A 26,958-nucleotide genomic window follows, 5' to 3' on the forward strand; every position below is an offset into this window, starting at 1 on the left:
CTACTCTCTGAGTAAAGAAACTGCCTCTGACATCTGTCCTATATCTATCACCCCTCAATTTAAAGCTATGTCCCCTCGTGTTGGTCATCACCATCCGAGGAAAAAGACTCTCACTGTCCATCCTATCTAACCCTCTGACTATCTTATATGTCTCTATTAAGTCACCTCTCAGCCTTCTCCTCTCTAACGAAAACAACCTCAATTCCCTGAGCCTTTCCTCGTAAGACCTTCCCTCCATACCAGGCAACATCCTAGTAAATCTCCTCTGAACCCTTTCCAAAGCTTCCACATCCTTCCTATAATGTGGTGACCAGAACTGCACGCAGTACTCCAGGTGCGGCCGCACCAGAGTTATGTACAGCTGCAGCATGACCTTGTGGTTCCGAAACTCAATCCCCCTGCTTATAAAGGCTAGCACACCATATGCCTTCTTAACAGCCCTATTAACCTGGGTGGCAACTTTCAGGGATTTATGTACCTGGATGCCGAGATCTCTCTGTTCATCTACACTACCAAGAATCTTGCCATTAGCCCAGTACTCTGCATTCCTGTTACACCTTCCAAAGTGAACCACCTCACACTTTTCCGCATTAAACTCCATCTGCCACCTCTCAGCCCAGCTCTGCAGCTTATCTATGTCCCTCTGTATCCTATAACATCCTTCAGCACTATCCACAACTCCACCGACCTTCGTGTCATCTGCAAATTTACTAACCCATCCTTCTACACCCTCTTCCAGGTCATTTATAAAAATGACAAACAGCAGTGGCCCCAGAACAGATCCTTGCGGTACACCACTGGTAACTGAACTCCAGGATGAACATTTGCCATCAACCACCACCCTCTGTCTTCTTTCAGCTAGCCAATTACTGATCCAAACCGCTAAATCACCTTCAATTCCATACTTCCTTATTTTCTGCAATAGCCTACCGTGGGGAACCTTATCAAACGCCTTACTGAAATCCATATACACCACATCAACCGCTTTACCCTGATCCACCTGTTTGGTCACCTTCTCAAAAAACTCAATAAGGTTTGTGAGGCATGACCTAACCCTTCACAAAACCGTGTTGACTATCGCTAATCAACTTGTTCTTTTCAAGATGATTATAAACCCTATCTCTTATAACCTTTTCCAACATTTTACCCACAACCGAAGTAAGGCTCACAGGTCTATAATTACCAGGGTTGTCTCTACTCCCTGGAGAATACCGGGAGAAGCCAAAACCGAGAACCAAGCCAGGTGCAACCAGCCAGGTCCCGTAGGCAAAATCGGGATCTCGCTGTAGCGTGGCGAGAAAGCAATTATCATCACTTAAGCCACATTTCCATACAATTAACGAGAGCCACTCCATATCCAACGGCCTCCCATCAGCGGCCTCCCCAGCAAGTGGTCACGCTGGCACCAATTAGTACCCCTTTTGTGAAACGTGAACCTGGCAGAAGGGCTTCTCTGGAAAGCAGAGGAGGGGAGTAGCCATCTTTCCTCACAGGTAAAGAGCCCACGGTGTTGGGTTTGCCATCCCAGTGCTCGGTAGAGGGTGGGGGACCATCAGATGGGTATGGGGGAACCTCCGCAGGAGTGGGCTGCCAAGGGAGGGTTGGGTGAGGCGCTGGGGTGGCAACCAGGGCCACTACTCACGGCACCACCAGGCCAACCCACGGAACGTGTGTACCTGCTCCCCCCACCCATAACCCCCACCGACTGCTGAGACCTCTGGCTGCATAACTGAAGACTTTCCCTAATGGGGGATTGCCAATCCTGCTTAAGTGAGCACTTCACACAACCCAATTGGATTCCCATAGCTGGGTGGACCATGTAGCATGTGGGAGTCATTGCCCAGTATCCCAATCACACCTTGATGCCTGGACACTGTGCTTGAACACTGCCGGAGGCAACACCACACACGCAACAGCCAACACCCGAATACCCAGGAGATGGAACACAGCTCCGGGGACATGTCCATGGCCTGAGGGTGGGTGGGTGCCACAGGGAGGGGGAGATGCTTGGAAAGGTGGGCCAAAGGTTTGCAGCTCAGCCTGCATTGTGGAAGGAGGTGACAGAGGCATCATACTGGATGTGCAAAGGCGTTTATTGTGTTTGACAATTCCCCACCCTACTGATGGTGCTACCCCTACTCCCACACCCATCACTCCCTACCTACCCGCCCACCCCTCCCCCCCCCCTTCCCCAGTGCCCTCAGTGATCTTTGATGTGCTTTGCCCTCCCAGCTCTACAACTGCATCCAGGTGTGTCCCAGGATGCACATCTGACGTGGAGGCTGCCAGCTGCTTACCTCGTCCCGTGGCCTGGAGGGCGTCCTCTGGGAGCTCTGGGGCCAGAAGGCCCTGACTCACTTGTTGACAGCACATGCACAGCCGTGCCGCCCTGTCACGTGTGCTGGCTGCAAGATGCGGCCTCATCAGAGTGATGAAACACAGGGGAGCTGATGGCCACCATCCCCACTCCATTGGATGTGTTCAGATTGGCACTCAGCGCACCCTCCTCCCAGTCAGTGCCCATAGAACCCTGGGGTTCACCTTGGGATAGACGTAGCTGGCTCGAGCCCCGGCTGCCCCTGCTGCGGTTGCCACCTTAGCTGTGTTGGCCTTGGTGCCATGCATTGCCGGCGACATCACCTGCACCTGAAGCCTCTGGAACTCCTCAAATCCCTACCCTTCGAGGGGTTCTCCTCGGAGTCAGGAGAGGGGGCCACCCGGGATGGGCCGGCGCCGTCGGCTGAAGGACCTGTGGGAGAATGGACAGGTGGTCAGTGCGAGGGATGGGTCAGTCAGTAACAACTCATGTTTGACAGGTCGTCTGGGTGGAGCCTGGTGTTTCCTCACCTCCGCAGCGTCCGCCAGCACCCACGTCTGTCCTCGGCCACACCACTCAACTCCAGGGCATGCTCCTCGAAGGTGGTGAAGATTCTGATGTCCGGCACCCCACCGCCAGTAAGGGCCCTCTCCTGCGATTGAGGGAGAGCTTTTCATGAAGGGACAGAGAGAGGGCATCATTATCCACACGTGTGGTGGGAGGGGTGGGTGCGAAGGAGGGGTTGGGGGGTTAAAGTGGGAGGTGGTGGAGGAAGGGTTGGAGGGGTGGGTTGAAGTTGACTCTCCCTTGGGGCCGAAACGTCTCGTGCGGGGTGGTGTCGTTAGTGTTTACTCACTCATGCTGCCCGGTGTAGGTTATTCACCTTCTTCCTGCACTGGAGGCCAGTTCTCCTGGTCTCCCAGTTGCTGCCATCTCATCCCAGACAGCACTGGCTAACCCTCCTGGACCCTTGGGGGAACAGGACATCTCTCCTGGCCTTGATTATGTTTAGCAGCCTCCCCAGGTCAGCATCCCCGAATCTTGGGGCCGGTCTCCTCGGCGCCATTGTTGCGAGCTGGCTGGGGTTGGCTGAGAAAGTGTTGCTCGACCTTGTTAGCAGGGGGCTGGCGAGCGCCGTGCCGGTGAATCAGCTGACGAGCATTCATTTGTGGCGAGAAGCCCATGGGGCCTCAATAAGTGGACCAATTAACATTGAATAGCGCTGCCGCCCTCGCGGAGCCAAGCAGCAGAAGCTCGCGGCAATTCCCACTCGCTACAACACTTTCCAGAGAATCGCCGGGGCAGGATTCGTGAACCCCCATGACAGCAAAAATGGCGGCACACCTGGACCGATTCAGCGACTGTTAAGGGGCTAGCACCGGGGGCATGTGGAACACAATCAATTCCAACGAGAAAGGTGCTGGATTCGCTGGATTCACGATAGGCACTCATGAGGGTGATAAGCTACATCTGCATATACACTTCACTCCCCACACAACCCATCCCAGCCAATATAATGCCACTGGTTGCACTGGTGCGCGCCCAACCGGCAGATGGGTTGTCCGGGGCCAGAGGCCACCTAGCGGCGTGGCCAGGGTGGGGTGGGGGGGGGGATCAATACTCATACGACCTGTGGCTCTATGTTCATAGTGGTTGCCTTGCAAGCTGCGGCAATGGTATTCTGTGCCCATCCAGCCTGACATCAAAGCCCACCTCCTGGCCAACCCTCCAGCCCTGTCAGAACCCCCCCAGGCCACCCCTCTCCCTCAGCAACCACAGTGCCCGTTTCATGATTTTCAAGAGCACACGTGAACCTCGTTGTCAGGAATTCTCCCCGGTGGAGGCGGAGAATCGCGGCGTCCCTGGAGAATACCGGGTCAGGACCACTAATAATATGACAAGGGTGTTCACTGTAAATGCAGAGTGGAACACATTGACGCCACTGTCGAGGCACTGGAAAATTGTGATTTGCCGTGAAACTGGCAGCCGCCATGATTTTGGCGTCAAAACCGATTCCCCATCCAATTGCGTTTCCTGACTCCGGCGTCAGCCGATGGAGAATCCTGCCCCCTACGTTTAACATCTTGGAAGGTTACCATTGACTGTCTAATCATGTCAATTCCATGGCTATACAAATAAGCACAGAGAGTGGGTGCTCTCAACAAGTTGCTGACCTCGTGATCCCTCAAAACCATCCACAAGCTTCAAATCACAATTGTTTAGTCATACTTGCCACTTGCCTATTCAATGAAGCCACAACCACACTAAGGAATCTCAACACCATCCAGCAGCGTATCTTGTTTGACTACTTTTACTACTGGTTTGATGTCCACTCCCCCAGCGCACAATAAGCACAACATGCGCTATTGATTGACAACCTATCATGCAACAGACCACTAAGGGTGCTTAAGTAGCATCTCTCCCCTACAATTTCTATCATCAAGCAGATGAAAGGGAGAAATGTTCCAGGAGCACAGGTAACTCCCAGTCACACATCAGGCCGACTTGGATACATTTTGTTGATTCTTCATCTTCATTGGGCCAATATCCTGAAAATCCTATTTCATAATATTGTCTGAACAAAGCCAACATCAGGACTGCAGTGGTTCAACTAGGATTGGGTAATAAATGCAGTCTTGCCAATTTCATCTACATCCTAAGAACACATTAAACACCGCCAGAAGGACCGGAAATCAAAATGGGGGGAAACATTAATATATATTTATTCTTCTTATGAAATTGGGCAGCATAAGTAACTCACAACACCTCTCCTTGTCGGCTATGTGACTTAATTACATTATGGAAGAAGGTTATTCGGCCCTGCATTCTTGTTCTGGTTCTTTGAAAGAGAGGTGGTGTTTAGTCCCACATCCATGCATTTTGGTCCCTAATCCTGTTAGTTCCTGATCCTCAAGTGCTCTGAAATTACTTATGGAATCAGCTTGCGACACCTTCTCAGTTCCCAGTACAGATTTCAGAAAATCAGTGAAAACGTTTCTTGGTCTGGATTTTCCAAAGATTGCCCAGTGTGCTGGATCAGACGTGAAAAGCAGTGTGAAACTTGCTGGTTTCACAGCTGACGTTTCTCGCAAGATCAAAGAGCACTCTGTGCAATTTCAAAGAGCTGGCGACACATCCAGCATAGCGGGGGAGTGGGGGGAGGGGGGTGGGGAGCAGGGGGAGTGGCCGAAAAGCTCTAGCAAAGCAGGAATTCAGAGATCCAGGGCGCTCTGATCTCAAAGTGAAGTAAAAGTGCCAATGGGTTTCTGTACAGGCCCAGCTCCTGGTAGTGTTTACCCACCAGTGCCAACCGCCAACCTGGCAGTGCCAAATTGGCACTGCCATGGTCCCACATCTCTCAAAACCTAGGGCTATGCTCATCTATGAACCCCCAGCGTGGTCATCACGACTGTTTTCTGTTTTTAGAACCAGTAGTGATTCCTGACAGTGTTACATCAGGCCCATGATGGGGTGATGGGGCGGAATTCTCCGACGCCCCGGGGGGTCGGAGAATCGCCCGAGGCCGGCGTCAATCCCACCCCCCCATGTCCCGAATTCTCCGCCACCCCCCCCCCCCCCCCCCCCGAGATTCGGCAGGGGTGGGAATCGCACCACGCCTGTTGGCGGGTCCCCCGCGGCGATTCTCCGGCCCGCGATGGGCCGAAGTCCCGCCGCTGACAGGCCTCTCCCGCCGGCGTGCTTTAAACCACCTACCTGACCGGCGGGAATGGCGGCACGGGCGGGCTCCAGGGTCTTGAGGGGGGCGCGGGGGGGGGGGGGGGGCGCCCCCACGGTGGCCTGGCCCGCAATCGGGGCCCACCGATCGGCGGGCGGGCCTGTGCCGTGGGGGAACTCTTTTTCGTCCTCCTTCGCCATGGTCTTTCAGTCTTTGATTCAATGATTTTGAATTTATGACCTCTGGCTATTGACCTACTTGCCAGCGGGAATAAGTTAGACCGTAAGACTTAGGAGCAAAAGTAGGCCATTTGGACCATCGAGTCTGCTCTGCTATTCAATGAGATCATGAGTGATCTGATATAATCCTCAACTCCACTTTCCCACCTTATCCACATAACCCTTCATGACCTTACTGATTAAAAATCTGTCTATCGTAGCCTATGAAAACCTCTTTGCATCTTGAAAAACTCTATTGGACCACCTCATAACCTTCTTTGTTCCAAGGGGAACAGTCCTAATGTTTCCAACTTCACTCCATAACTGAAGTCATGACCTTGGTAACATCCTGGTAATCCCCCTCTGAAGCCTTTCTAAGGTCTTTACTACTCGCCTGAAGTTTAATGTCAAGAACGGCCCACAATATTCCAGCTGAGGCATGTTGTTGTCCGAAATATATGCAGTAAACTGGTATCCATATTTACTCTGCATAAATGGGTCCTTGTCATTGAGACTCACCAGAACGGACCCTTTGAAAAACATTCAGCTGTAGAATAATCAAAGGTACTTTATTAAACATTTGTCCTACCTTCATAGAAATCAGAGGTACACAGGGTGGTGCCGATAATGCTGTTGAATTGATTGATTTCCTTGCTGCATTTCAGCAGTTCCTGAGCCAGACATTCATTTAGTACTGTGGGGTAGGTCACAAGCATCCCCATTATATTTTGCTCAAAGTATGGGTCGAAGCAAGCATTGACTGAGACTTTGGTGATTACAATGGTGCCGGGCAGCAAGCCTGAGAAATAGAAAAAGAGAACTCAAAATCAAAGGCCAGTACAATGAACACTGTTTACAAATGATGTTATGCCCCTTCTACCCAAGTCCAAGTCATTAATATATATTTCAATATATATTTTAAAAAGCAGTGGTCCCAATGTTGATCTCCAGGAGATACACTTTACCATTCACCACTAATCACTGCTCTCTGTTAGTCAAATTCATATCCACACTGCTCCTTCCCCACTAAATGCACTGTCCTCAATTATATTAACAAGACCACTATGTACCACTTCATGAAATGTCATTTCAAATTCACATATAAGCCAAAACTCTCTCATTAACTATCTCCATTGCTCCATCAAAGAACTCGGAATCAGTTTGTCAGATCCAATTTTCATTTAACAGATCTATGCTGGTTGTCATTTACTAACCCATGCTTTTCAAAGTGATGAAATATGTTGTCCCGGATAATGGTCTCTTTTTCCATCACCTGATCACAGACCAACTGGTCTGTAGTTACTGGGTTTATCCATCTCACCTTTTTTGAACAAGGATGCAATATTTGCAATGCTCCAAATCTCTGATACCACTCCTGTATCTAATAAGGATTGCAAGATCATTGCCAGTTTCCCTGCTATTTCTGCCTGAATTTCCTCGTTAAATTCGACTGTACCCACTCTGGGCCAGGCGAGTTTTCCACTTGGAATGCAGCCAACTGTTTAAGTATTTGCTCTTTAACTACTTTTACCCATGCAATCTCTCTGCTTTTCAGCTCCTTTACTGTGACGTTAGCAGCACCCTCTTTTGTGAACAGTGCCAAAAATACTCAATTAGTACCTTAGTCCCATTTGGACGCCACCTCAGAAAGATGGGGCTGGATTCTCCAATTCTGAGGCTATGTCGCCATGCTGGTGCGGGAATGGTAGCGTTTTACGCCAGAAAAAATGGGGTAAAACGGGCACCGATTCCCCGTTTTGCTGGGGGCTAGCATGCCGGCAGCACAGAGCACCGGAGAATTGCCGGGTCCGTGGTCACGCATGTGCTACATTGCAGAGGCAGCTCGCAGACCCGGCCCGCGAAATAGTGCCCATGAAATAGTGCCACTCGCACAGTGCCCCAAGCCCCTAAAGAAGTGCTCCCTGCCCGCGGATCAGCCCTCCCCCAACTGTGGGTCCGAGAAACTGTCGGTCCCCCAACTGGACCGAATCCGTAGCAGCCACGGCGAGTTCCCGAAGGATGAGATCACATGCGACCGACGCCGTCGGGGATTCGGGCTGGTCGGGGGCGGAGCATCACGGGGCGGGCCCCAGGCAATGCCCTGAGGCCATCGATACATCACTTTGGAGGGGGCGGAGCATCGTGAAAGCGGCGCCAACCCGATTTGGTCGGGCACTGTGATTCGGGAACGCAATTTCGGCGTTGGCGACTGGAGAATCCAGCCCCATCTTTTGGTCTTGAATCGCCCCACCATTCCTGCATTTTTTTGGCTACCCTTCCAATCTTGATGTTTAAAAAAGTGTTACCCGCTAATCTTTACTTATGCATTTTGTTTCCTTTCTCAGAGCTACTTGTGCGCATATAGTCAAAAGAGCACATGATTATCTGTTTGTTTTATGGACTCATATCCCCTGTACCTACTGTTCCACGTTAATATAGCGAATATAAGATTAGTTCACTGTATTGATAAGTGATTCATGCTCGGGAATGCAGTGATCTGAACACTTCATTATTCTAAGCTGACATGCACAATTTTAATTTAGAATCTATCACAGCACTGTGCTACAGGGACATTACTGCATCCCAAAACCAGACAGATTTAATCAGTACAGACATCAAGCGACATGATGTGAAATCCATTTCTTATCAAAACTGTGATGTTGGCATTTTAGTTGTCGAAAGAGTGACAAGAAAGAACAAAAATGCGAATCTGTAAAATTCAACCCAGTGGGAGATTTTCATGACAATGCCAAATATTAATATATGTGCAAGATTAATACACAGAACTTTGGAGGATTACAGCATAGAAACAAGCTATCTAATTCATCAGGTTTGCAGTGATATTTTTAATCACCTCTAATCTCACTGTTTGCTCTCCATACCTCTTTCATATTCCTCTCTTACCAACCATCATTCAACTATCTTTTCCAAGTCTTTCTGATTTCTGCAACGGTTTGAGACAGTCCACCAGCACTGAGGTTATGGTCAATGTTCGTGGTGAGAACATTCTATTCCCATTTTATAGAATCACAGAATTGTTACGGCACAGGAGACCATTTGGCCCATCGTGTCTGCCTAGCTCTCCAAATGAACAATGTGCCCGGTACCATTCCCTCCACCTTCTCCTCATATCCCTGCCCGTTATTCCTTTCAGATAGTAATCCAAATCCCTCTCAAAAGCCTAGATGAAATCTGCCTCCACCACACTCTCAAGCAGCATTTTCCAGATCTTAACCACTCACTGTGTGAAAAATCTTTACCTCATGTCGCCGTTGCTTCTTCTGAAAATTACCTTAAATGTGGGCCCTCTCATTCTTAATCCTTCCACCAGTGGGAACAGCTTTTCTCCATGATCTCTGCCCAGATCCCTCATTATTTTGAATAACTCTACCAAACTTCTCTTCTCCAAGGAAAACAGTCCCAACTTCTCCAATCTGTCTACATAACTGAAGTTCCTCACCAATAAGAACAGGAGTAGGCCATTCAGCCCCTTAAGCCTGTCCCGCCGCCATTCAATGAGATCATGGCAGATCCGTGGCCTAACTCCCTGGGCTGGATACTCCGCACCCCGACGGTAAAATCACATTCGGCAATGGGGTGGAGAATCCAATTTGATGCACAAAATCGGGAGTGGCACCAGTTCTTCAGTTCTCCCCCCCTTCCCCCTGAAAATCGGCATACTCGTGGAGTACACCACGCCTGAGGCCATTGCCCGAGTCCCGCCTTGCAATGCTCCGTTCCAACCGGCCGAATGGCCGACGGCGTGGACCTCTCATGGACCACCCATCTTTGCGTGGCAGCTGTGGACTCAGTCCGGGGTCGCCACAGTCAGGGTAGGGCCAATCGGAGGGCAGGAGGGGCTTCATTCGCATGCACGGACCCGGAGGTGCGGGGGGGCTGTATCGGCAGCTAGAGCTGCGAACTCTACGACGGCTGCCTGCTAGCCCCCAGCAAAACGGGGAATCTGTGGCCTTTTGACACCAGTTTTCCTGGCGTGAAAGACCGCAGTTTTCACAATGGCATGGGTACATAGTCCCAAAAACGGAGAATCCAGCCCCATATACCTGCCCATATCCCTTAATATCTTGTTGAACAGAAATCTATCTATCTCACATTTAAAATTAACAACTGTTCTAGCTGTTTGTGGGAGAGAGTTCCAAACCTCTCTCACCCTTTGTGTGAAGAATTGCTTCCTAACATCTCTCCTGAATGATCTGGCCCTATTCTTTAGACTGCCTCCTAGTTTTCGAATTTCCAACCAGTGGAAATAGTTGATCGTTATCTACCCTGTCTTTTCCTGTTACCATCCCTTGAACCATTTTTATGAATATTTTCCGCATTCCCTCAAATGCCTTCACATCTTTCACATCTGTGTGCTGCCCAGAACTGAACACAATACTACAGTTGAGGCTGAACCAGTGGCTTACACAAGTTTAACATAACCTCCCTGCTCCTGTACTCTATGAAAAATGAAATGAAAATCACTTGTCACGAGTAGGCTTCAATGAAGTTATTGTGAAAAGCCCCTAGTCACCTCATTCCAGCACCTGTTCGGGGCGGCTGGTGCGGGTCACTATTAATAAAGCCTGGAATATGCTTTGTGAACCATGTCCAGTCACCTTTGATGACTGATTCGCATGTACACCCAGGTCCCTCTGCACTGCACCCCCTCCAGAATTGATCCTTTTATTTTATAGTGGGCGAAATTCTCCATTTGGGAGACATTCTTCCGCCAGAGCTGAATTGCACCAGATTTGCTCTCCCAGTGAGGAAGTGATTCCTAATCCTTTGCCATGCAATTGCATCAATCTTGTGGTGTCAACAGGAAATTGATTGGCAGGTACGAGTATCGGGGAACATTAAGCAGGATGTTGACGCACCAACTGAGGAAGCAGACAGCAAAGAGGGAGATCAGAGAGTTGGGAGATGAGGGAGGTAAGGTGGTTTCGGACCCAGAATGGGTGAATGGGGTGCTTGAGGCCTTTTACAGAAGGTTGTATGAGATGGAGACCCCGCCTGGTGAGGAAGGTATGAGGTGGTTCTTGGATGGCTGGAGTTCCCAAGGGTGGAGGAGGAGGAGGTGCAAGGATTGGGGGCCCCGATTGGGCTGAGGGAGGTGAAGGACTGCATTGGAGATGGGCAAGGACCTGGGGCCGGATGGGTTTCCAGTCGAGTTCTACAAAAGGTTTGGTGCGAAGTTGGGGCCCCAGCTAGTGGGGATGTACAAAGAGTTGAGGGGAATGGGGGAGCTCCCCCCCCCCCCCCACATTGTCACAGGATTCCATTTTGTTGAGAGATAAGGACCCGGAGCAGTGTGGGTCGTACCACCCGATTTTGCTGCTAAATGTGGATGCAAAGTTGTTAGCGAATGTGTTAGCATTGAGGGTAGAGGACTGTGTGCCAGGGGTGATAGCGGAGGACTATCCGGGTTTTGTGAAGGGGCGGCAGCTGTCGACAAATGTGCGCAGGTTGCTCAATGTCATTATGATGCCCTCGGAGGGGCAGGAGGTAGAAGTGGTGGTGGCAATGGATGCAGAGAAGGCATTCGATTGAGTGGAGTGGGCGTATTTGTTGGAGTTTCTGGGTCAGTTCGGGTTGGACCAGGATTTCATGGATTGGGTTCGGCTGCTGTATAGGATGCCAATGGCTAGAGCCCGGATGAACAGGACGAGTTTGGGGTACCTCAGGCTGAATCAGGGGATGAGGCAGGGATGCCCGCTCTCCCCACTACTTTTTGCTCTGGCAATAGAGCCGTTGGTGCTCAGGGCATCAAGGGGTTGGAGAGGGATTGAGTGGGATGGGGATGAGCGCAGGATCTCATTCTATGTGGATGATCTGCTGTTATACATTTCAGACCCGGTGGACAGTTTTGATAGAATCATGGAGATCCTGAAGGAATTTTGCCATCCAGTAAAAGTTGCACATGGGGAAAAGTGAGGTGTTCCCAATTAATGGTAGAGGGAAGGAGAGGAGGCTAGGAACACTGCTGTGCATGGTGGTGGAGTAAGTTTCGGTATCTCAGAATACAGGTGGCACGGAGTTGGGCCCAGCTGCATAAATTGAATTTGGCGCGACTGGTGGAGGGAATGATGTCGGACTTTAAGAGGTGGGATGTGTTGTTGCTATCACTTGCTGGGCGCATGCAGACGGTTAAAATGACAGTGCTACCCAGGTTCTTATTTGTGTTCCAGAACCTCCCCATCTTTGTTCCCAAGTCCATTTTTTAGGAAGGTGAATCGGATAATTTCAGGGATTGTGTGGGTGGGGAAGACTGTGCAGGTGAGGAAGTTGTTTTTGGAGTGGGGGTGAGGGGGAGGGGGGTGCTGGTGATGCCGTGTTTGATGAACTATTACTGGGCTGCGAATATCGCAATGGTAGGAAATGGACAGTGGAGGAGGGGTCGTTGTGAGAGCGAATGGAGGCAACGTCATGTAGGGGAATGAGTCTGCGGGCACTGTTGTTGGCACCCCTTCCAGTCTTGCCAGGCTGTTATTCTGCAAGCCCGGTGGTGGTCTCAGCGTTGCGAGTTTAGAACCAATGCAGGCAACATTTTGGGTTGGGAAGCGCAGATATGCGATAATCACAGTTTTCCGCCGGTGGGCTGGCTGTGAGGTTCCAGGAGTAGTGGCAGCTGGGGATAGAGTACTTCAGGGGCTTGTTTGTAGGGGATAGGTTTGCAAGCCTGGAAGAGCTGGAGGAAACTACGAGTTGACTAAGGGGGAGGGGTTCAGGTATCTGCTGGTGAGGGACTTTGTACCGAGAGAGGTGATGCCTTTCCGGGGTTGCCACCTCTGGTGCTACAAGATGATCTGTTGTCCGAGGATGACATTGGGGAGGGGAGAGTATCAGACATTTATGGAGAGCTGATGGAAAGGGAGGGCGTTCCATTGGAGGAGATCAAAATGCAAATAGTAGGAGGAGTTGGGTGGGGAGGTGAGGTCCGCGATATGGAAGAAAGCCTTGTGGAGGGTAAACGCGTCCTCTTGTATGCGAGGATAAGCCTCATCCAACGTAAGGTGATGCATAAGGCCCACTTGACAGTTGCGAGGATGAGCCAGTTCTTTGCAGGAGTGGCAGATGGATGTGTGCGGTGGGCGGGCACGAATTATGTCCACATGTTCTGGGCATGTCCTAAGCTGAAGGGGTCCTGGCAGAGATTCCCAGATGTCACATCCAAGATTCTGGGTGGAGGGGTGGTCCCGAGTCCAGAGGTGGCGATATTTGGAGTGTCGGAAGATCCAAGAGTCCAGGTCAGGAGAGAGGCCGAGGTCTTGGCCTTTGCCTCCCTGATAGCTGGAGACGGATTTTGTTGTGTTGGTGGCACTTGGAGTCACCAAAGGCAGGGATGTGGGTGAGCGACCTGGCAAACTTCCTGTACTTCCTGTATTTGCTAAAGGGGCGAAGAGAGTTCCCGGCTCAGTATCAGGAGGTTTTCTGGACCTGTGGTTTTTGTTCCTGTGGATGACTGGCTTTCTGATACTTCTATGTATATATACAAAATGCCTTCAATAAAAATATTTTTAAAAAGGAAATTGGCTGACAAGTGAAGACAACTTCCACCTTAATGAAGTCTCTCCACCTGGCTATACAGTCTATCACTTGCTGTCCTGACCAGCGTGCTGATTTGTGTCAGTGATCACCAAATCACATCTTCGCTCTTTCCCACCGTCTAATTCCTCTTTTTTTTTTATATAATTTTTATTGGAATTTTTTACAGAAAATATAAAACATAACGACAAACAATGAAATGCAACAAAATAACCCATAATAACTGTGACACCCCCAGACCGTATCGGCGCATGTATCACATCCCCCCACCCCCCCAACCCTAATGAACAACAAAAGAACTTAAAAAATATTAAAATTAAATAAACAAACATAGTCATTGTCGGCCCCCCCCTTTTCCCTCCCCTTTTCCCTCCCCGGGTTGCTGCTGCTGCTGTCCCCGTACCCTATCGTTGAGCCAGAAAGTCGAGAAAAGGCTGCCACCGCCTAAAGAACCCTTGTACCGACCCTCTCAGGGCGAATTTGACCTTCTCTAGCTTAATGAAACCCGCCATGTCATTGATCCAGGTCTCCACGCTTGGGGGCCTCGCATCCTTCCATTGTAGCAAGATCCTTCGCCGGGCTACTAGGGACGCAAAGGCCAGCACACCGGCCTCTTTCGCCTCCTGCACTCCCGGCTCCACCCCAACCCCAAAAATCGCGAGTCCCCATCCTGGCTTGACCCTGGATCCCACCACCCTCGACACCGTCCTCGCCACCCCCTTCCAGAACTCCTCCAGTGCCGGGCATGCCCAGAACATATGGGCATGGTTCGCTGGACTCCCCGAGCACCTGACACACCTGTCCTCACCCCCAAAGAACCTACTCATCCTCGTCCCAGTCATGTGGGCCCGGTGCAGCACCTTGAATTGGATGAGGCTAAGCCGCGCACACGAGGAGGAAGAATTAACCCTCTCCAGGGCATCAGCCCATGTCCCGTCTTCGATCTGTTCCCCCAGTTCCCCCTCCCACTTCGTTTTCAGCTCCTCTACTGACGCCTCCTCCGCCTCCTGCATAACCTTGTAGATATCAGATATCTTCCCCTCTCCAACCCAGACCCCCGAAAGCACCCTGTCGCTCATCCCCCTCGCGGGAAGCGAAGGGAATCCCTCCACCTGCCGCCTAGCAAATGCCTTTACCTGCAGATACCTGAACATGTTCCCCGGGGGGAGCCCAAATTTCTCCTCCAACTCCCCCAGGCTCGCAAACCTCCCATCAATAAACAGGTCCCTCAGCTGTCTGATGCCCGCTCTGTGCCAACCCTGAAATCCCCCATCAATGTTCCCCGGGACGAACCTATGGTTCCCCCTTAACGGAGCCTCCATCGAGCCCCCCACTTCTCCCCTATGTCGCCTCCACTGCCCCCAAATCTTGAGGGTAGCCGCCACCACCGGACTCGTGGTATACCTCGTAGGAGGGAACGGCCACGGCGCCGTTACCAGGGCCCCCAGGCTTGTATCGCCACAGGACGCCCTCTCCATCCGTTTCCATGCTGCCCCCTCCCCCTCCATTACCCACTTGCGCACCATCGACACATTGGCCGCCCAATAATACCCCGAGAGATTGGGTAACGCCAGCCCCCCACCATCTCTACCCCGCTCCAAGAAGACCCTCTTCACCCTCGGGGTCCCATGCGCCCAAACAAAGCTCATGATGCTGCTAGTCACCCTTCTAAAAAAGGCCCTAGGGATAAAGATGGGCAAACACTGAAAAAGGAACAAGAACCTCGGGAGAACCGTCATTTTGACGGACTGCACTCTACCCGCCAACGATAGCGGCACCATGTCCCACCTTTTAAATTCCTCTTCCATCTGCTCCACCAGCCTGGTAAAATTAAGCTTATGGAGAGTCCCCCAACTCCTGGCCACCTGCACCCCCAGGTATCTGAAACTCTTCACTGCCCTCTTAAATGGGAGTCTCCCAATTCCCTCCTCCTGATCACCCGGGTGTACTACAAATACCTCACTCTTGCCTAAATTTAACTTATAGCCCGAGAAGCCCCCAAATTCCGCTAACAGCTCCATCACCCCCGGCATTCCCCCTTCTGGATCCGCCACATACAACAGCAGGTCGTCCGCATACAGCGATACACGATGTTCCTCCCCACCCCGCACCAGACCCCTCCATCTCCCTGACTCCCTCAACGCCATAGCCAAAGGTTCAATCGCCAGTGCAAAGAGCAAGGGGGACAGGGGGCACCCCTGCCTGGTCCCACGGTAGAGCCTAAAGTACTCCGATCTCCTTCCATTGGTAACTACACTCGCCATCGGAGCCGCGTAGAGCAGCCTCACCCATTTGATGAATCCCTCCCCGAATCCGAACCGCTCCAGCACCTCCCACAGGTACCCCCACTCAACTCTATCAAATGCTTTCTCCGCATCCAGCGCCACCACTATCTCAGCCTCCCCCTCCACTGCCGGCATCATAATAACATTTAGTAGTCTCCGCACATTCGTGTTGAGCTGCCGTCCCTTGACAAATCCTGTCTGATCCTCATGCATCACCCCTGGCACACAGTCCTCTATCCTGGTGGCCAGGATCTTCGCCAGCAACTTAGCGTCAACATTGAGGAGCGAGATAGGCCTGTATGATCCACACTGCAAGGGGTCCTTATCCTGCTTCAGGATCAGAGAGATCAGTGCCCGCGACATCGTCGGGGGCAAAGCCCCCCCCCCTCCCATGCCTCATTGAAGGCTCGCACCAACAGGGGGCCCACCAGATCCGCATACTTTTTATAAAATTCCACCGGGAACCCGTCCGGCCCCGGCGCCTTACCTGACTGCATTTTCCCGATCCCCCTGACTAGCTCCTCCAACTCTATCGGCGCCCCCAGCCCCTCTACCAGCTCCTCTTGAACCCTTGGGAAGCATAGCCTGTTCATGAAGCTCTCCATCCCCCCTCTCCCCATCGGAGGTTCTGACCGGTACAGTTCCTCGTAGAAGTCCCTAAAGACCCCATTTACTTCTGTCCCCTTCTGCATTACATTCCCACCCCTATCCGTCACTCCACCAATTTCCCTAGCCGCATCCCGCCTGCGGAGCTGATGCGCCAACATCCTGCTCGCCTTCCTCCCCATACTCATATACCGCGCCCTGCGACCTCCTCCACTGTGTCTCTGCCTTTCTGGTGCTAATTCCTCTTTTTGAGTGTCGCATCTCGTTTCTCCTTTAAAATCCTCATCCTCTATTCCAAGTGACATGCCAAGTTTTTCAATTAGGTATCGTCTTTCTACCCTCAGCCTCTGTACTGAGTGACTTTCCAGCTGTAAGAATTTCAACCTCCATCTTAATTCATCATTCCTTCTCTTTCTCTTTGTTCAGTGCTCTCCTATACTCACTGAGTCTCATGCACCATGAACCATATTCACAGCCAAATCCTTGATCTTCCCATCATTATACTTCCATCATAGCAAATCATAGAAAAGCCCATCTTTGTTCACCTTCTCACATACCTCGCTACTTGCACCTTCCTTTTGCTTCCCAACCCCCACTTCCTTCTGTGCCAATCCTGGAAAAAACACTCCCCCAGCTGACATGAAAGTCGCTGTAGTCCCCGAGGACCAGAAGCAGCTCTCCCCTTTTGAGAGAGAGAGCTGACTGATGGTGATTTAGCCTATGGCTCACCACACCTCAGGCAAGGGCAAGATTGAAAAGACAGGCCAGCACCTTCAAATTCCAAACTATCAAGCCTCCACTCACTATAACAATTCTGAAGCTACCCATCTGCTCCAATCATAGCCTCACCTCCGCCTTTGATGCTCCTATACCTACTAAAACCATTATTTATTTTATCCTGGTCATTTTTCCTGCATATCTTTATCTCCTGTTCGCCCAAAGGACACAGACGAGAATGTTCATGCTGATTTAGCCATTCATCAACAGATCTGCCTGAAGCACATAAGGCACCATCAGGCCTTGCTCTCTTCAGCCAAGGACAATCATGTTCAGAGAGCTGATTGCTGGCCTTTATGAGGGGCAAATGTAAGGGATCAGTTTGAAGATTTAAGTTTTTTGACTGCAACACAATATTCACAATAATTTAGTTTTTATCAGTAGTTGTTTAAATATCACTGTTTAATATGGTTTATTTCACTTTCTTGGTTGAGGTTTGATATCTAACTGATCTGATTCTATAACCTTTTTCGTTGGCCAGGATACTGTACCTATTCCACCTGAGGTTCCAATCCGAAAGGCAAGAACATCAGTGCACTTGGCATGACAGAGCAACTTGATGATCTCATGTAACATGATTGAGATTGAGGGAATCCCCATGCCATGCTGAAACAAAACAGAAATTCAAATAGTTTTGTATATTTTCATCATATTTACTCAAAGTATAGCTTCTAGTGCCTTTAATATAGCGAATGTCTTTAAACACATTTAAATGGGCATTGAGCAGCAGTAGAAGTAGGTGGCGGGGGTGGGGGGGCAGACTAAAGGCATAATAGAAGAGGCATTTTTTTTTTAACTGGTCAGCTGGGTGTCTGAAAAACAGGAAAGACCATCACCAAATAAACCCGCAACCAAGTTACTGAGAAATCCGCACTTGCCGTAGGCAAATTCTCTCTCCACAGGGAAAAATTACACTTAGCCAAGCACCGAAAACTTAGCACAGGTTGGCAACAATCAAAGTTTAGGCTCTCCAAAGTACACAACGATATACCGGCAACTTTTTGCCAGATAAGGCAATGCATACTAGGAGGTTTCCTGCTTCTTACATATTATGAATGTCGGAATTTCAGACATATTTTATCGTATGTATTTGGCGCAGTATGGGTTAAATGTCTGTCTTAGAATGAGTGTGCAAGACAGCTAGGCTTCTAGGAGTCAGAGGTGTAATTAAAGCATCATAAACGTTTGGGTGAATGGATTTTTATTTATATCATGAGGGCTACCAGCGGAGTAGTTAACTGGAAACATTGGATGCGATTCAGCCACCGCATTATGCCTGGCACACATCTGGGCTACCAGGTAAATGGTGGAAAAGGCCAAAATCGAGATTTGCACCAGGCACAAACCATTTTGCAATTCACCCAGCCCGCTCCAGATGGCCAGGTCCGGTTCCACCCAAAAATAGCGAGCGTATCATTAACCCTCATTTGCATTTATTTCAATCGCAATAGCCAGAGTGAAATAATGTGCATTGAGGAAACCCCAGCCGGGCGGTGCGCAGTGCTAAACCCACAAACGAGGACCAGGCAGAACAGTACCGGGGGGGGGGGTCGCGAAGACGATCTGAAGGCTCCGGATGGTCGGCCTCCAGGCAGGATGCCCGACTGGTACTGTCAGGCTGGCAGGGGCACTGCCAAGGTGCCAAGCTGGCAGTGCCAAAGTGGCAGGCTGGTATTTTGCCCGCACTGGGGATCGGGCCCGCAGATGCCCTGCCCATGCGAGTCGGGGTGCGGGGGGCCTGAGGACCCCCCCAAGAGGTGAGTAGGGTTCGCATCGGGGGATCGAGAGATCAGGACATCATTCAAAAATTATGTCCTGATCTCAACCTCCACTGAGGAGTTCCACTCATTGGAGCTGCTCAGTCCAGGAAATTACGTTGAGCCCATCGTTCCCTGCCGGGGCATAATAAAAAGAACAGTGCTAATAGAGAGCAGGGTCATTCAGTGCACTTGACCCCGCTAATACCACGCAGAAAGGACTCTTTTTCGTTCAGTTAGATTGTGCCTGAAGTGATGAAGTGTCAATCCCGAGCTACCGTTATTGAATTAGGCTGGCTAGGCATCCATCCACTGGCATCCAGTGTTATGAAATATTGTAAATCAGCTAGACCTGGGTATCTGGGAACCTAGTCAACTCTCCATGGCAGACTATGTGCTATGTCCATCACCTTGGAGTAATTTTGAAATCAAGGAGACCCAGTTCCCCTCCTCCAAACAATTGGTCATGAACAACAAATCTACACTTCTCAGACAACATGCATCAGGAATTCTCAGATGTGATATGGGAGCAGCATAATTCACCTCAACATCTATGAATTGACCATTCTTAATTGCCCTTGAGAAGCAGGTGGTGGGCGCCTTCTTGAACTGCTGCAGCCCATGTAGTAGGTACATCAGACAAGATCCCTGAATTGTGATGCCCGAGTGAGGAGGGGTGAACTGGCTCCCTTTCTTTACTCAATCTCCTCTGCTGGCCACAACGAGATTAATCTAAAAAGAATCTCTTCATTCGCAGATAACCTTTCCCAATTCCAATATATATGTTTCAAAGGGAGCCAATTAAACCAAGATTTCTTGAGTTAAAGAAAGAGTGAGTTTATTAGCTACTAAAAGCAAGAAAATGAAAAGTCACATGCATTTACATCCACAGATTAGAAATTAAAATTGAGCCCTAAGTAAGTAAAACAGAAAGTATACGAAGTAGCAGATGATTGAGCGTTGTGGCCGTTACAATCTGTGGTTCCAGTAGCACTGACTTCAGCAGGCAAATAGTCGGTTTTGAGGTTCCAGAGTTCTGCAATTTGGCTGAGAAGCTGCCCTGTTTCTGTTTCAAGTGTGGTCTTTTTTGATGGGCCAAGCGGTCGTCCATTTTTGGACAGTCCCACCGGCGTGGGTTACGCATGGTCCCACACAGCGGGACCTGGCAGAAATCGGTGCGGGCGATCCTCGGGGGGTACGGGGAGATCTGACCCCGGGGGGGGCCCACGGTGGCCTGGCCCGTGATCGGGGCCCACCCATCTCCGGGCGGGCCTGTGCCGTGGGGTGTTACTTCCTTCCGCACCGGCTCCTGTAGGACTCTGCCATGGCCGTCACGGAGAAGAGAACCCCCCGCGTATGCGGCAAAAGACGCCGGCGGTTCCGTGCTTGCGTGAGATCACGCTGGCTCTTCGGCGCATACGCAAACTCTCAGATATGCAGATCACTACATCCCCCCTTTTTTCTTTTACATATTTTCTGTACATTAAAGAAATTTGTACAAAACAGTTAGATTAATTATGATATGTACATCTGTACAGCTTGTGATGATGTTGATTATTATTCAAAGCCAATTAATATTTATGAGTCCAATCGTAATGAAAAATGTTTTATGACTGCAAACTTTATCAATTTATTCGGTTGAGTTTCTTTCTTCTTCTGTTGTTGAAGTGGTGATGTTGATGTTGTAATTTCTTTGTGAACGTCGTCAGTGTTCTTGTGTTTAAGTAACCAACAAGTCATCACAAGGTGTTCAAGTGGTCGAACCACCGATGTTGTCTGCCGTGGACTTTTTTTTGTGCTTGTGGTATCGATTTAGTGTGTCATCTGTCTTGAACGCTGGTGTGCTTGTTTGTTCTGGAGCAAATGTGAATTTGTGAGATTCGTTGTCATGCCATGGTATGTTTGTACTCTTGTCATTGTTTTGGAGTGTGCTGTTGCATTGTTCTGTATGTGTAGAGTTGTACCAACAAAGACAGAAACGACAGAAACAACAGCAATGAAACAACGAGTACAGGTTGTTGTTTCATTGCTGTAGTTTCTGTCTCTGTTGTTTTCGTTGCTGTTCTTGTTGTTTTCTCGTGCTGCTGTTGTTGGCTTTGTTATGCTTCTTGTTGTTGCTTTTGTTGGTGTTCTTTTAGTTTTTGTCGTTGTGCTTGTTGTGCTTCTTGTTGTTTTTGTTGCTGCTGTTGTTCTTATTTCAGTTGCCCTTCTTGTGGTTTTTGTTGTTCTTGTAGTGCTCAATGACTGTTTCGTGTGGATAATTTGAGTCATTCGCAAAGTTATTGGTGTCAGTGTCCTTTGCGGTATCTGATGTTTTGTTGAGGGTTTCTTCTTGAGGATTGTGAGAATGATCTGATGTTGCATTGAATTTGGTGACATCAGTCATTTGTGGTTGATTTGATTCCTCTTTGCTTCCTTGGTACTCCTCTTCTGGAGTCATTTCTGGTTGATCTGCTTCATCTGTGATCTCTTGGTGCTCCTCTTCTGGAGTAATTTCTGGTTCATTTGAATCATCTTTGGTTTCTTCGTGCTCCTCTTCTGGAGTCAAAATCTTCAAAATTTCATTTTCTTGTGGGTAGTTTAGAGTGGATGAGGTTTCAGTTGATGTGGTCTCACTGGACATGAGTAGCTCTACATTGATTGTTGAGTGCTTCTGTACAGACGAGCTGAGATCTGTCAGTCTCGCTGTGATCCTGCATATCCTGTATGTTAATTGTGATCAAATTGTCACTGTTCTCACATACAGCGGGTAGACTTATATTGTCTTCTTGTTGATTATGTGTGCTGGGTAGACTTTTCTTTTTGTTGTTCACGTGAGCTTGGTAGACTTTCTGCTTATGGGTGCTCAGATAAGGTGGATAGAACTTCATGGTCTTGTTCATGCATGGATTTTGCTAAGGAGTCTTTAGTTTCTTCCATTTTGGAGTCTGTCAACGATCTCTCTATGGAGGCTTCCATCGCTCTCTGTGTGGAGCTGTGCAGTGTTCTCTCTGTGGAATCAATCTGTGCTCTCTCAACCGAGTCGGTTGCTGTGTGGCGTTGTTTTCTTCTTCGGTATTTGACAGGTTGCGGTCATCGTATTGAGCTTTTGAAACGTGTCGCCGATGCTTTTATGATCGTATCCGAACCACTCAGCCATGTCAGAGTAGTATCCTTTGATAAACAAATCATCTTCTTTGGTTTCAGATTTGTCATTGTGCTCTTCACTTTGGGTGGTGCAAACTGCTTGTGCCAGGGTGTTGCAAAAATTATTTTCAACTGCTGATAGAAGTTCAGGTATTGTTCTGTCTTTTGAGGTAAAAAAAATTGGGTTTTGTAGCTTTAAAACTCTTATTTTTAATTATCGGGCAGTGTTGCTTTAAGTGGGCGTGGTCTGAGTCTTCTGACGTCATGACGTAAAGCGTAGGGACTGTGTGCTGTTTTTGTTCAACTGCGCATGCGCGGTTGCGGTTTCCTGCAAATGCACGGCTGCGGTTTCCTGCGCATGTGCAGAAGCAGATTTGCGTCTTTTGTTCCCCGGGCAGTTTAAAATGTGCTCAGACGCCATTTTAACTTCTTTAGACCCGTGGAGAAGAACTTTTACGGCTTTCTTTCTATGTAAACACTTAATGTTATTTTTTCTTTCGATCCGCACTTTTCAACGCGATTTCTGGCGTTAAACCTTTCTGTTCTGGTAATGATTGTTTGAGCTTCGCATCACTCACTCCCTGTGCAATTTGGTCTCTCAGCATTGAACGTCTTAAAGCAGCATTGTTACTGATATTACAGTGATCTTCAAATTTTTTGAGTATTACTTCTAATTTGGTGTTGTCTTCACCTTTCAAGTATTTAAAGCTGTTCTCTAGCTTCATGTCCTGCTAGGAGCAGTGCTATTTTCATTTCTTCAGAGGCCGTTCTCAAATCATTAGCTATGATATATATTTTGAAAATTTGTTTAAAACATTTCCATCTATGATTTAAATTACCGGTTGTTTCATTGAATCAGCGAAGTCTCCCCACGTCGAATGTAAGGTACGAGTTTTCTTGTCATTTTGATCTTTCTTTGTCTGCATCTTGTGTAATCTTCTAATAAGCTTTCTGAAGCCTCCTGGTACCATATATTATTCCTTGTGTCTGAATAAAGCTCGTAGTCTTATAGTTGAAGTAGGTGCTTTATTGTGTGAGTTTGTTCTCTCTCCAGCACTTATACTATATGTTACATCAGAGTTGTCTGTCGGTGTCCTGCTCACCAGCTGCTGTTCCTGGGAAGAGTGTCTCTGACTTCCTGTCTGACTATATTTGTACATCTCCTGTGCTTCCTCTAGTGATTGCTTAGTTGTAGTGGATTTACATTGACCCCTTATATATATAGATATACAGATCACTACACATGCCATGACCAGGAGCGTGATCAAGCGGTGCATCGGTCTCCTGAAGATGCCCTCCAGTATGATGCTGAGAAGGTCGCCCACATTGTGGTGGCCTGTTGGATCCTCCCCAACATCGCACAGCAGAGGGGGAATGTATTGAAGGAGGAAGAGGAACGCCTGGCCATGCCCGACGAAGTGGATGCGGGGAAGGGTGTGGGTGGGCAGGGCATGGAGCCCAGGCAGGAACAGGAGGCCGCACAACATGTGCACCAGAGCCGACGTGCACGGATGCTCTGTTCGCCTCCAGGTTCACCGACTTAGGAATGGGAGTAGAGGGGGCGGACTGGCCAGGGGCACGGACGCCACATCCCAACCTCACACCCCCTCACGCCCCCCCCCCCCCCCTCCCCGGCCACCCCTGCCTGCATCCCCTCTGTGATACATACCTGCAGCACTATGGGGTGGGGCCATGGGTTGGCAGTAACACCGGATGGTCCATGGGATGGAGGATGATGACAACCCGCTCTGCGATGAGCTCTGGTGCTCCGCATCATGTGACGATGTCTGACTCCTGCCCACAGTAGCACGTCCCACCGTCCACCTGGCTGATCCCTGCATGCGAGCTGGCCATTCCATCACACGGTCCAATCGAATGGTGGGGACGGTCGAGAGGGAGGAAGAGGGTGGGGAGCACGGGCCACCCGCGGGGTCCACAACACTCCCCCCCCAAACATCCACCATTCCCCCCCCATGGGCCTGCACAGACTAGCCCACCCCTCACACCAATCAGATGGAGCACCGAGGCAGGTTGTAACAGTGTTAACAGTTGTTTATTGTGAACAAATATATACAGGTGTGTGCCCGAGACCCACAACTAAATTGTGCTGTGCACCCATGCCAATTTAACTGGTGTCTAACTTTCAGGCCTTATGGGCTGTAACACGATGTCTATGTGGTTCCCCAGATGGTACAGCAGGAGTGGAGGCTGTGATTCCTGCCTTGCAACCTGTGTCCCCGTTGGCTTCTGGGGCGACCGGGACTGGATGGGCACGGCCGCTGCTCAGGTGTCCCAGGTGGCATGATGACACCCTGTTCTGCCCGTGCGTTAGGGATAGGTGGGGAGGGGAGGTCCGAGGTGCTCCTGTGTTCCGGTCTCTCCCCTGCGGAAGACACGGGCTCGTGCCCCATCACCTCCTTCTCCCTCAGGGTTCCGAATGACCCCTTGGCTACTCCATGGGATGGGGTGCGAGGGTAGTTACCCCCTGAGGCTCCCCCACCACCTAGAACTGCCAGTCCTGGAAGCCCACTCTGATCACAACCAGGGTCTGCACATTGGCGGCCATGGAGCACAGGGAGTGGACATATCCATCTAGGACTGCAGAACATCACACTGTGATTGTGCCACCACTGGCTGGGTTTCTGTCACATCAGCAAGTGGCTGCATCATCTCCCTCTGGGACTGGGCCACCTCCCTCTGTGTCATGTTGGCCAGCGTGTGGGCAATGCCGCCGATGTTCCCAGCCACGGCCTGCTGTGACTGCGCCCGGCTCAAGAGCGATGCTGCGATTTCCTGGTGGCTGTGGGACATGGTCACCTGTGAGACCACAGCCCTCTGCTGGGCCTCCGTCAGCGCCTGCACAGAATTCCCCAGGCCTTGGACTTGCTAAACATAACCAAAGCCATTCCCCCAATGACTCCACTGCGGCGCCACCCGTGCGATGTTGGCCTGGGTGGCACGCATTGTCAGCACCATCTCCTGCTGCTGCACGCGGTTGGACCCCTCCAATAGCCATTTCCCCCCCCCCCCCCCCCCCCCCCCCAGGGCATCCTGGTGGGCTCGGTCCACATTGAAATGGATGCATTGATTCACCTGAGCATACAGGGCCTCCGTGGCGGCGCTGATGCATCTGTGCACCGAGGTCTATGATACGCTGGACAGGTCCCCACTCGGTGCCTGGAAGGACCCTGTAACGTAGAGGTTGAGGGCAACTGTCACCTTGACCGACACAGGGAGCGGGTGTCCTCCCCTATTCCCCTGAGGTGCCACGTTCGTCATCATCTGCAGATATGTCGCACTGTGTCTCTGCTTAGCCAGAATTTTCAATAGCATGCCACTTGCGGCAGGTCCTCGAATGTCAGGCGGTGCCGGTACACACGAGGCCTCATGCGGCACCTCCTTGGCACTTCCTACCCGTCTGCCTGTTTGGCGGCCAGCTCTCCAGGCTGTGTGGCTGCCACCTGCCACTCTCCGGCACACTCTGCTGCTGCAGTTTCCACTTTCTCTTCGAGCGGCTGCCAGTCTTACAGCCACAGGGCATCGCGCAGAGCTCTGGCGACCACCAGGGCGACCACCATTGCTGGTCAATCTCCAAACTCCGTTGTCTGCAGCGGGTGAAAGGTCAACATGTTAGTGTCATGCGTACCCCCATGCCCAACCAGGTTCACAGGCTACATGGTTGCCCCGGTTGGCACTGCGGGCTCCGCCCCTGCATGTCCCTTTCCCCCACCCCCCCATCCTCTCACCCCTGATCCGTCGCTGGCCGGCACCGTGGGGGCCTCCGGAATTCTAGTTCAGCGAATGGCCGGAGAATCCATGTTTTCGACCAAATTGGGGACGGTGCCGCTTTCGCGATGTTCCGCCCCTCCAAAGTGGTGTACTCTGCGAGTACACTGCCTGCTGTATCGACGTTTGCCTGAGGCCCGAACCCCGATGCTCCGCCCCCGACGGGCCGAGTTCCCGACAGCGTGGGACACGTGTGGTCTCACCCATCGACAACACGGTGTGACGGCTGCAGACTCAATCCAGTGGCGCCAAAGTCAGGGGAGGGCTGGGGGCACTGTGAGGGGTGGTCCAGGGCACGCGAGCCCGCCGAAGGGTGGACTATTTTGCGCGCCTCTTCCGTGGGCTGCGTCCGTCATGCGCATTCGCGGCCATGGACCCAGCAATTCTCCAGGCCGTATTGGCAGCTGGAGCCGGGTGCTCTACGCTGCCGTTCTGCTAGCCCCCAGCGAAACGGGGAATCGGTGGCCGTTTTGCACCAGTTCTCCTGGTGTAAAAGGCACCGTTCCCACGCCGGCATGGGGACATAGCCCCAGAATCAGAGAATCCAGCCCTTTGTTTTGATAAAAGCGCTTAATACGTCTGATGAATCACACCTGAAGTGAAGGCTCTTGTGCTCATCCTAGCCAAATTCAACATAAAAGTTGTAGGTAATACACTTTGATTTTCTGCCCATAACACTATGCAGAGCGCCAAGGTGAGTGGTCAGTGGCTGCACAGCAAGACAGTCGCCGTAACGGCGGTCGTGCCTGAGCACCGCCCCACTCCCATGGTGGGGGGGGGGGGGGGGGTCACTCCGGCTGCTCGGCCTGTTCCCCCACCCTCTCTGTCCCCCGGCCCTGGCAGTCCCCCCCCTCCCCCCCCC

At 50.6% G+C, this 26,958-nt stretch overlaps 1 protein-coding gene across 9 annotated transcripts in view; it reads right to left on the reverse strand.

The window, feature by feature from the left end:
* The window catches only part of LOC119965901 (uridine phosphorylase 1-like), a 159,355-nt gene that overhangs the window by 48,105 nt on the left and 84,292 nt on the right, over positions 1 to 26,958 (reverse strand). For all 9 annotated transcript variants that reach the window (XR_005460623.1, XR_005460624.1, XM_038796892.1 and 6 more), the window contains 2 exons: positions 17,919 to 18,033; positions 6,801 to 7,010 (listed from right to left, as the gene is read on the reverse strand). Coding sequence is in view for 7 of the 9 variants with exons in the window: in XM_038796892.1 (XP_038652820.1) it covers positions 6,801 to 7,010; positions 17,919 to 18,033 (325 nt within the window). In the remaining 2 variants the exon portion in view is untranslated. The remainder of the gene's footprint in view (positions 1 to 6,800; positions 7,011 to 17,918; positions 18,034 to 26,958) is intronic.

Source organism: Scyliorhinus canicula, chromosome 5, assembly GCF_902713615.1.
Source record: "Scyliorhinus canicula chromosome 5, sScyCan1.1, whole genome shotgun sequence".
NCBI lineage: Eukaryota > Metazoa > Chordata > Chondrichthyes > Carcharhiniformes > Scyliorhinidae > Scyliorhinus > Scyliorhinus canicula.